Raw genomic sequence first — 12,113 nt, forward strand, 5'->3', positions numbered from 1 at the left:
TAATATAAGAAGTTATAAAAAATATTTAAAGTTATGGGTTTGGGTTATAAAAAATATTATTCTTAAACATGCTCGGAAACTTCAACAAAGAACACACAAAGAGCCAGATTTATGTGACTACAAAATTTAAAAAATCGTCATAATCCATGAAATTCGTAGAATAGTACGGACAACGGCACATCAGACTACACATTTTTGTTCGAAAATCGCCTCCATCGCAACGGAACAAGATCGATACGTCAATGTGTAGCTTGATGTGCTGGCGTGTGTACATTACTGCAGAGACCGGGAAGTAAGGGATTGCTGGACAAGTATGAGTTATAAGACCGAGCGCTAGCGAGGCCTTGTAATAATTAATACGAGTCAAGCAATCCCCGTTACCGCCGAGGCTTGTATAGTGCTTTTCTCAAACAATAGTTGTGCAAATCGTTATTAATGCCGGGTTCACGAGTCTTACACTTGAGTTTTTCGCTTGCTGGCGTTGGCAGGGTACACGGCGTAGAAATCTGCCTTTCGCGCAAAGACGTTCATGAGTCCTTCCTCTTTGCGTTGCGGAGAGATTTGCGCGCATGCGCGGCGCCTTGCCTTTGTTTGGATTGTCGACACTCTCGAACTCGCTGCTACTCTGTCATTGGCCAGTGTTGCTGTACTCCGCAAACGTTACTTGTTGCTTGCGTGAAAATATCAGGCTTGCTAGATATCAAATTTACGGAACGCAAAGAAATCCAACGCAATGCAAGCGGCCAGCGCAAGCGCTCGACTCGTGAATAGTCCTATCTGCGCGTACGCGACAGATCTTTGAGTCACGCAAGCAAGCGATAAGCGCAAGTAAAAAACTCGTGAACCCGGCATTATAGATAGATTTTTAGAGTTTAAAAGTTTAGAGAAGTGGACAGTAATGGATTTTCATACTTTGCAGGCCTTGGCCGGGAAGAAGTCGGACGGTCCATAAATGACAAACTTTCCGTGTTCGTTTTTTGAAAGTAATGTAAACATTTCCAAGCATGTTCGAGAAATATCCATTTTTTTACCATTACGTTAACCTTCTAAATATTTGACCATTGCGTACAACATGCGATTTTGCGAAAAAAGAGCCATCTGCTTACAGGTAACAAATAATTATGAAACTCCAAATGTAATTAATTTATTATTTACTTATTAAGCATGAGCTGTAGAGCTATGAGCTTAAAAAAGATAACAAATAATTATTACAAAAAAATGAAAGTTATACTAAAAATTAATTCATGTAATAACTGTATTACCAAAAACAAATAAGTTGAAGATTCCACGCCAATGCCGCAGGCCCCGTGTGAAACCACCAACAGTCGAGCGAAGACCTGCCATCTTACCTTACGTAAGGGGTGTTACTGACAAGATCGGAAGAGTCCTCAGGCGTGCATCTATCAAGACCTATTTCAAGCTCCTGAGGAAGATTTCTCAGTTCCTGAGACCCGTGAAATGTAACATCCCCTTACAGGATGCAGGAGTTTATAAGCTTGACTGTGAGTGCGGTCTCTGTTATATTGGACAAACAAAGCGAAGTATTTGTACCCGCGTCAAAGACCATATAGCTGAAGTGAAACACCGTCGCGTAAACAAATCTGCAGTCTGCGAGCATGTCATGGATAAACCTGCACATTCAATGAAGTTTGACCAACCCCAGGTACTTGCAAAAGAAGTCCGTTATCTACCCAGGATGCTGCGAGAGTCCATTGAAATTAAAAAAACATCCTAATTTCAACAGGGAAGATGGTTACTCCGTACCACCAGTTTGGGATCCAGTATTTCCTCTAATGAAAAATCCCAAACAGACATAAGACTGCAGTACTAATTAATATGTTTTTGTTTATTCTAACGAAACGTCGGTTTGTTTGAAAAAACAAATATACGCGATTTAAATCCGGAAAAATAGTTTCATTTCCTATGTGTAACAATCGCGAAAACCTAAGAACTCGATATTTATATATTTCCTACTTTATAAAATGTTGTAAACATATTTGTATCTTTTCAATAACCTACATTTCGCCCTAGTAAAAAAGTAAGGTCATTAAAATAATTGGTTTTTGTACATACAGAGTTCAAAAGCGCGAAAAGATTCACTCCTTTGGTATAATCATGCGTAGCTTTTCTAGATTCGCTGTCCATGAGCAAGGAACATTCCGACTCAAATAAGAATTCACTTTGTTCTTTGTCTTCTGGAAAAGACTAAATTAACACATTATTTAATTTTTAATAATAGGGAAGAAGGAGGCACCTTTGAACAGGGGCAGCTTAGAACAAAAGCGTTTACGCAGTCAGTTTGAATGAAAATGTTCTAATAATAATAAATATAAATATAGTAATAATAATAGTAAATTGATTTCTCTCCACAAATTTTGGTTACAATTTTTGGCACAGAAACAAACCTTATTTTCGAAAGTGACAAAATTTGTAGGAGACTGGTATCTAACTAAAACTAGATCAGAGATCTGTGTCTTAGGCCTCCACGCTCCTCACTACAAACTTAATGTCATTTAAATTTACACCAATTCTAATAGAGATGTAATGTAAACTTTTGAAAGTATACTATAAATAAAAATAACAAGGGAACATGTATTTAAAACAGTCATGTGTGGTTGTGTGTACGTGTTTTTGTGTGAGTTATAATTGCATGTAAAGGTGTTAACTTGTATTTCAGTGTGTGTGTAAGGTGTTGTTTCATATTTTATTTTTCCATATCTACGTTTCTTCTCTAATTAAATTAGGAATTATGTTTATAATATGGCAACACCGAGCTCCACACCTCTGTCAATGGCAATGATGGTCAGTATGCGCGCACCAAAACCTGACAAAAAGGTTATGTTTAGTTTCAGCGCGTCGTAAAGTAAATATTCTCAAAAATAGTTGTAAAGATATTACTGGAAGAATATAGATGAACTTTGCTGGTCATATGAATTGTTTTATTCCTAGAATATTTAACCGTTTAGTGGCGTTATTGGTTTCAACATGCGATATGTAATAGTATATTAAATATATAATGAATAATTTAAAAAAAACTATTTACTACTTTGTGTGAGAATTTTAACTGATGTTGACTGAACTACTAGTGATGCCAAAGTTCTGATTAGCTTGCTCTGCTAATATTTTTGTAAGAAGTTGTTTTATTTATTTTTTGCAGTTATTTTATTCTATTTTGCACTATTCCTGTGATTTTATAATTAATTACAATACAATACAAATACAATACAAAAATTCTTTATTGTACACCAAAAAAGGAAACAAATACAATACAATTAAATTAAAAATAAGCGGTGGTACAATGGGCGGTCTTATCGCTTTAAGCGATTTCTGCCAGACAACCTTTGGATGGAAGTAATTATATAATTCATAGGAAAAAGACGGTGGTGTATGAAGAATTACTAAATCAACAGATAAAAATTGATAAATAAATACAAATATACATATATTTATAAATAAATAATAAAACCAATACATATATATGAATATCGTAAACTACTATATATTCTCATACTTATAAATATAAAAATTTCTAAAACTTAATTTCAAAACATAAAAATACCTAAGCAGTCCAGGTCACACTAAATTAAGGTAGTGTACTTTAACCATATTTTTGAATATATTCAATGATTTCGCTTGTTGAATAGACAAAGGTAAAGCGTTCCACAAACGAATAGCCTGAACAGTAAAGGACTTGTCGTAATACTGGGAGGTATGCAATGGCATCTTAAGTTGAAGAGTTGAAGAAGAGCGCAGAAGTCGGGGGTTGTATTGATGGGCGAATTCAAATCGCTCCTTAAGATAAGGTGGTGTGTGAGGAATGAATAAGATGCCATAGAGAAGATTAAGAATATGAGCATTCCGGCGAAGTCTAATGGGTAACCACTTCAGCTCATTGCGATAAATGGAAACATGATCAAATTTCCTCAGACCATAAATGAAACGGATGCAAAAGTTTTGTAGACGTTCGAGTTTGTTGAGCTGTTCTTCGGTTAAATCCAGATAGCAGGCATCAGCATAATCAAGAATTGGAAGAAGAAGAGTTTGGGCAAGCGCAGTTTTCGTGGCAATAGGTAAAAAATTACGTAACCGTCTGAGAGATGCGGCAGACGCAAACAATTTGCGGCTGGTCTCAACTAATTGAGATGCCCAAGATAGCTGCCTATCAATAAGTATACCTAGATTTTTAACATTGTCACTAATTTTAATGTAGGTGTCGTCTATAATAACCTGCGGCAAGCGAAACCAATCTATCTTGGATACCATTCTAGAGCTGCCAATAATAATCATTTGCGTTTTCGTTGCGTTCAGCTTAAGACCAAATTGTTTACTCCACGTCGAAATATGACGGAGATCATTATTGATTACCTCAATGGCTTCGTGCAGGTTTTCAAGTTGCCGGTGAGTGTAAATTTGTAAATCATCTGCATACAGGTGGTAGGATGAGGTAAGACTGCGGGAAATTGAATTAATAAAGATCGAGAAGAGAAGAGGAGATAAAACGCCGCCCTGTGGAACGCCAGCATTAATGTCACACCAACAAGAGAACCTCATCAATGCGAACACACTGTCGACGCCCATGCAGGTAACTATGAAACCTAGAGATTACCGTTGGAGATATGTTAAGAGTGCGTAAAAGTGCAATCAAAATGTCAAAATCAACGTTGTTGAAAGCATTGCTGAAATCAAGCAATGACATTACAGTGAGTTGCTGTTGCGACATACTATACCTAATGTCATCAGTGATCCTAACAAGAGCAGTCACAGTGCTGTGTCCTGGTCGGAAGCCGGATTGAAAGGGATTAAGAAGGTTGTTACGTATGAGAAAAGGAGTAATTTGGTTATAAACTAGTCGCTCTAGCAGCTTTGATAGAAAGGGAAGTATAGAAATAGGTCGGAAATCAGAAAAGTTAGATGGATTGGCTTTTTTGGGAAGAGGAGTAATGAGAGCTTCCTTCCAAAGGGAAGGAAATTCTCCGCTGCTGATAGAAAAATTAAGAATATACCGGATCACAGGTAAAATCTCATCAACTATGAATAAAAACATTTTACGACCAATATGGTCACTGCCAACAGCATTGGACGAAATAGATTCTATGCCCTTCTTAACATCACAATCAGTAAACTCTTTTAAAGAAAACGGAGGATGGTCGGCAGTTGGAAGCGTGGAAAGATAATTTAAGGTAGATGTTTTAGTCGACCCGTCGAAGGCAACGGAATTAGAGAAATGATGATTAAGAGCATCAAGGTTTAAATTTTTTGGGAAACTATCTTGACGTGACTTACCAACTCCCTTATTACTTATTTACTTAAGAAGTATTATAAGTATAGTATATATATTTTATTATTAATTACTTAAGAAGTTAAGTGTTTCTTTATTTTTGTAAGGATAATATCATTTGATCCTCAAAGAAATAATTCATCTATTGTAAATGTGCACTTTTTAAATAAATGATATTTTTATGTTTTATATATATATTAATTATTTCATCTATATTAGTTGATCTACAGATACATAATAAATGAACTGCATTCAAGGTAACATTATTATTATGTTTAAGCATACCAAATTAATATTTGGTATTCATAAATAATAATTAATCATCTTTTTTATCATTGGTCTTTTCTTTTAACAATTGATGACATTTAGAACCAGTATTATCTTTTGATATTGATCTCCTAATAGATCTTGGTTGATTGCTTGCGCCTTCCATTCAGTAGGTTAGGTTAGGTTAGTATATGAACCCCCCCGAAGGGGTTCCCGCCTTGTCGTGGCGGGGGGGCTCTAGTAGCCGTGGTCGATTTCATCCCACGGTGAAGCTAAGAGGAACCCACGGGGCCGGCCGATGGTGGTAGGCTGGCCCGAGGAGGAGGGCGTTCCGCGCGGGGCTCGTTTGGTCAGCGGGACCGCGCGGATGCGCGAGGAGGAGGGTCGCGGGGGGAGAGACGTGTCGGTGTGTCGTTGCCGCTCGTCCTGTCCTCCGCGACCCTGGCGGGGCTGCACCGCTTTCGACGATGCAGTGGCGGCGGGGCCGCGGGGGAAGAGACGTGTCGGTGTGTCGCTGCCTCTCGTCCTATCCTCCGCGGCCGAATGTGGGTCCGCGCGGATGCGCGTTAGGTGTTGCGGCGGAGCCTGTCATCAGATCCGCCACGGGGGCTGGGGGAGCAGCCACTGAACTTCACAGTTGAGTGGATGCTGTCCTGGCCCCCCATGGCCCCTGGGAAGCGGACTCGGGGGAGTTCGCTGCCTAGCATAAAGGGGCCCGGGATGGAAGGCTCGTCTGGTGTTCGGCGAGCCTCACATTCGGAGTTGGGGGACCGATGTGTCTCCCTTCTCGGGGAGGGGCTGCGCAGGGCGCGGCCAGCCTCTGGTGGGGGCGCGGACGAATGCAACAGACAGCGTACCCGTACCCCCACCTACAGCGGAGAGGAGGAACACTCCGGGGGTTTAGTGCCGTCGGGCTGCTCCCTGGCCCTAACTCCGGCTCTGCCCCCGCGGGGCCGGGGTATCAGTAAGCAGATTCCCCCGGATTAACAAAAAAAAAAAAAAAAAAAAAAGGTTAGTATATGAAAAGCAGCACGAGCCGAGCGACCGAAACGAGCGTGTCGCAGCAGTGGTAACTAAATTTTATTTTTAATTCTCATTTGTCTTAGTTTTGAGGCCCAACATTATAACAAAGTTAATTTATTTAAATTTTCATTGAATTAATATTCAATTATTTTTATGTGAAATTACTTCACTAGTTTGTTATAATTATTAATACAAAGTTAATTTATACAAATCAAATATATTTTTCATAGCTCAGAACAGATTAAAATATCGATCGATTTAATTTGTCTCAGAGAAAGAGAGGTAATCATTTTGCCTCCTGCTTTTGCAAATTTAAAAAGATCATTTAAGTAGATGCTATTTTTTTCCATGATTTTTTCCAAAATCATGGAATAAATAATAAATGAACGTTTAATAGCCTACCTAAATAAATCTAACATTCTTTCGGATTCGCAATACGAGTTTCGCCAGCGTAGATCCACAGGGGATGCCATTCTAAAACCTACAACCCAGTGTTGGGCAAAATTTAATTGTTCTGGCAATTAAAGATTGACAATTGATTAATTGTCAATTGCGAAACAGCAATTAACGATTGATCAATTGTTAGTTGCGAGAACCGCAATTAACAATTAATCAATTGTTAATTGCGGTTCTCGCCAGTTAAGGAGCCTGAGCCACCCAACCGGGGCCCCCAAACGAGCCCCTAACCGGGGCCCCCAAACCGGGGCCCCCAAACCGGACCCCCAAACCGGGGCCCTCAAACCGGGGCCCTCAAACCGGGGCCCCCAAACCGGGGACCCCAAACCGGGGCCCCCAAACCGGGGACCCCAAACCGGGGCCCCAACCGGGCCCCCCAACCGGGCCCCCCAACCGGGCCCCCCAACCGGGTCCCCAACCGGGGGCCCCAACCGGGTCCCCAACCGGGCCCCCAACTGGGCCCCCAACTGGGCCCCAACCGGGGTCCCAACCGGGGCTTCCAACCGGGGCCCCCAACTGGGGCTTCCAACCGGGCGGAATTGATTTTAAATGCAAATTTAATTGCAATTAAAATCAATTCAATTGAAATCAATTGCAACTAAATTCAATTGCAATTGATTTCAATTGAATTGATTTTTTAATCTGATTGAATTATTGATTGAAATATAATTGATTAACGCCCAACACTGCTACAACCTTGATTACAAACAGTGTAGATAAGGGCAAAAAATGCCTTGCCGTTTTCTAGACTTGAAAAAGGCATTTGACACCGTATCCCTCCCCATTCTTGTACACAAGCTAGAAAGAATAGGAATAAGAGGACACTCACTAAAACTGCTAAGTGACTACTTGACTGGTCGAACTCAACAAGTCAGGCTTAGTAATTACATAAGTGAGGAAGCAGACATCACTTCTGGGGTGCCCCAAGGAAGCGTGCTTGGCCCTATGCTATTCTTCACTTATATAAACGGTTTGACACACCTCATTGTTGAGCACGGTAATGTGCTATCCTACACCGATGACACTGTAATTATGTTTGATGGCTCAACTTGGGAATCTGTATTCGCGAGTGCTGAATAGGGTCTTCTTAGGGTAGCTGGATCGCTTAAAGGTAACCTCCTGACTCTTAACACCGATAAAAACATGTGTTTTACTAAATACACAAGAACTCAACCACTTCAAAACCTGTCGCTTAAAATACACAATTGTAACAAAAATATTACTCAAGAGTGTAATTGTGTAGAAATTCAGAGGGTAGCATCCACCAGGTATCTTGGCATCATGCTAGATCAGCGTCTTTCATGGTACCCACATATTGACTATGTAAATAGTAGAATACGAAAGCTCATTTGGCTATTTAAAACACTTAGACACATTGCGGATAAAACCTTACTTGATCAGTTGTATATCATCTTAATTCAATCGATAATGAGTTATTGTCTTGTTGGGGGTGGTGCTTGTAAAACCAAATTCTTGGAGGTGGAAACGGGGCAACGATGTATTCTTAAGGTAATGTACTCAAAACCTTTCAGATTCAGAGAAAATTATACATCCTTTTCACTGTACCAAAGCTACATAAGTCCATTACTTTTAACCCTTCACTCATGTCCCGTAGAAGGAATTATATCGTTGCTCCTCAACCAATTTCCAAACCATTGTTTCCTGATAGGCAATTTGTAGTGTATTCGGCACGTATGTATAAACAAAAAAATAAATGTTGGTAATCTACAGTGGTATAATTGTAAAAAAGCTTTAAAAAATTGGTTGGTATCAATCATGAAACGGAGAAAATATCCCACCCTTAAGGTACCCATATTATATTATTATTATTGTTATTATTATCTCGAGAATACCATAATGGTTGATGTTAGATATAGTATGTGTTGTTATTATTATTAGTATTATTATTATTACCTCATGAAAAATTATGTTATTCTATACAAATTCTTCAACTTGTGATAATTTTTAATACATTATTATAGAAACCAATTAAGGTTTATTTCTGTATACTAGAGAATATTGGAAGAGCGGGTCTTCTTGATACAGGTAGATAGTAGTAGATACCTACTAGGAAGATTCAAACGTCAACTCTAATTTAAGTTTTTGTGAAAAAGAAATAATGGATTAAGTAAAAATATTTTGTTATAAATAAGTAATTTTCACTTAAATTCATGAAACCTAGGCGGGTTCCAAGCTGCCCCAGGCGTGGGACAGCTTTGCACATTTGAGATCTTTCACAAAAATAGGAATTCTGACAGAATTCTAAACTTTTTGATCGTGCTCATTAAGAATGATTATAGCCAAAAATAGCAGCAATCAAAACATATAAATAATAATGATTTAGGATTTACCAGATACGTAAAAAAAGATCAAAGTTGCCTCCTTCTTCCCTATTAATAATCATTTATTTCTAATCACAATGGCATTGATCTTAAGATAGGTTTATACAAGTTTATAACTGCCTCCGTGGTCGAACGGTTACCACGCTGGAGTGCTACGCAGAGATCCCGGGTTCGATTCCTGGGCCGGGAGAAATATTTGTATGACCTACATTTATTTCTCTCGTGAGTTTGGGTGTAATTTGTGGATGTCTATGTGTGTGTCCGTGGTACCCGCTATATAGGGTTTCCCTAATGCGGGTTTAAAAAAATAAATAAATAAATATTTACTTACAATGTGTTAGACTAATTTGTGAGAGCGGAACCTGTATTAAGATACCCTGTGTTCCGGTTTTGAAGGGTACGGGTGCAGTGGCAGTACCCCTCAAATCTTTGCGATTTAAAGCTCTGAGTGGCACTGCAACTGGCTTGTAGCTTACCATCAGGCGCACGACTTGTTGTTGATATTATATAAAAAAGCCCTGTTACAGTAAATTTGTATAAGGTTGCAGTACTCATCCCCCCATACTTCCACTTGACACACTCCATACTTGATGTATAAATAGATGTAGTAGGACAATTTAGTAGTAATATTATATTACTTACAAGAAGTATCTCGTTCAGAATGCCTGTGACCAATATGCGACCAGAAACCAAGACTTGTAGAGTATCTTTCTCCGTAGACATTTCCGTGCACTTCATTCGCGCTTGTGTCTCAATTCGTTCCCTGGGGGGAAATAGTTATATTTTTTACATATAATCACGCCTGTAGGCTTGACTAGTTCATGAACTTGGAATTGTTAGGAATGAAGTCAACACAATACAATAATACAAATATTCTTTATTCCACACTGGGATAAATACTACAAAAAATAAAAAGACAGGTACAACAGCCGGCCTTATTGCTATATAGCAATCTCTTTCAGGAAACCTTCGGGTTACAGAAAAAAACTATGAGATAGTAAATCGTTACGTACAGGAATTCGTTCATTATGTGGAATTAGTTTCTTGTGCACGATCTTAATATTTCTTTCAATTCACAGACGCGAGACGATGGGCGGTGCGAACGAGACAATTAGTGGAGTATCATTGCTTTTAATACAAGTTCGAGTGAGATGCACGACTGAACCTTGCCAGCTCGGTTAAGACTCAAGCAAAAACTTGTAAGTTTACAATAAACTTTTTTCATATTTACACAGTTTATTGCGACTCGACAAAATGACTGCACCGCGCCTGATGGAAAGTGCGAATACAGTCCAGAGATGAGAGTAACGGATAGAAAACACAAATATCTTCACTCCGTCACTATCATTTTGCCGGTCTGGCCAAATGCACTGGATGTACACCAACTGATCCCTGAACGCGATTCGCAAAAGCGTTTCACTGTGGAGGGTTTTCCGCCGTGTGTACTGTGGTCGCTATCCAGTCGGCACAGAGCCTACCACAATGCTAAGCAGATGGACACTTGTGACGCCCTCGGTCGCCTCTTACGACCCCCACGGGCATGTATGGGGAGGCGACAATGTATTCTTAAGCCGTCGCCCCACGGCTAATAGTTACACACCATTTGTGTAGTTATAATGTTATACATATATATTTATTCATAAAAACCTATAAAATAACAAACTCAAATAATAAGTGCGTAATATATGTATGTATTATGAAATAAAATTACATAAAGTAAAATTTAAAAAAATGCGAAGACTGCAAATACGAAAATCACAAAAAAAGAACAAAATGCAAAACAACTGGAAAAAAATTAAATATTTACATAATAAATCGTTCACACAGACAAATGAACTAAATTGGATCGCTCTTTCTAAAGAGCGAGCAGGCACAAGTCTACACGCCTGGATCCTACACGACTAGGTTGAGACTACGGACCGCTTCCTCTTTTCTCGATCCTATGTTGGATTGCCATTCTGTTATTTTTTACTATAACGGAATCACTATCATAGTTTTGGTTAATTCTTTTGTGTAAATGTTCACGTAGAAAACTATAATGTTTAGTGTGATTGCACAATTTAGTCCGCTACTTGTAGTCAAATTTATCATTAGAGATCTCAACCTGACAGCCGCTAGTCTCATTTTACACATACTCATCATCATGCTTGTCTCCCACCGGAGTGGGCAGAGACAATGACCCTCCATCTTTTACGCTCGCGACAAATCTCTTTCGCTTCCCCTACTCCCATCAGTCTCTTCATACACGTCCATTTATTATTGGTACTTTAAACCCGACTTTTTAAAGGTCATCACCGTCGCATACGTCGAGGTCTGCCTCTCCCCACGCCTTCATACACATTCGCTCTACAAAATTGTGGCGTCAATCTACCAATATTCATTCTTTTTAAATGACTATCGAAGCATCCCCCTGTTTATGCTGGTCACTCGCAACACTCTTTTATTATCTCACTCTCTAAAACAGAATCAGTGAAAAAGAACATTGATCTGCTAAAAAGAATAAATAATATACATTCGGTCTCTACAATCTACATGCGTCTATTATTTTTCTGTTATCAAATTATAGATGATTTAAAATTAATATCTATTATTTATTAAAAAGATGTAATATAAAATCTACTGAGTGAGTCAGCGAAGTCGATTCTTTAAGGTCACACACGGTGACTTTTAGCAGCGACGCAATAGCGCGTTTGCATCGCTGTTAAAAGTCGCGGGCGTGTGTAAAGGTAGACGCGTTACTGCATCGC

General features: G+C 39.1%; 1 protein-coding gene across 1 annotated transcript in view; it reads right to left on the minus strand.

Annotated features, from left to right (window-relative positions):
* Window positions 1-12,113, minus strand: part of LOC113231510 — a 155,863-nt gene that overhangs the window by 14,097 nt on the left and 129,653 nt on the right. Inside the window, exons 12-13 of the mRNA XM_026465834.1 lie at window positions 10,009-10,129; window positions 2,074-2,205 (exon numbers count right to left, since the gene is read on the minus strand). Coding sequence (XP_026321619.1) covers window positions 2,074-2,205; window positions 10,009-10,129 — 253 coding nt within the window. The remainder of the gene's footprint in view (window positions 1-2,073; window positions 2,206-10,008; window positions 10,130-12,113) is intronic.

The sequence above is a fragment of the Hyposmocoma kahamanoa genome, unplaced genomic scaffold, assembly GCF_003589595.1.
Source record: "Hyposmocoma kahamanoa isolate Upper Pololo Valley unplaced genomic scaffold, ASM358959v1 65, whole genome shotgun sequence".
Lineage (NCBI taxonomy): Eukaryota > Metazoa > Arthropoda > Insecta > Lepidoptera > Cosmopterigidae > Hyposmocoma > Hyposmocoma kahamanoa.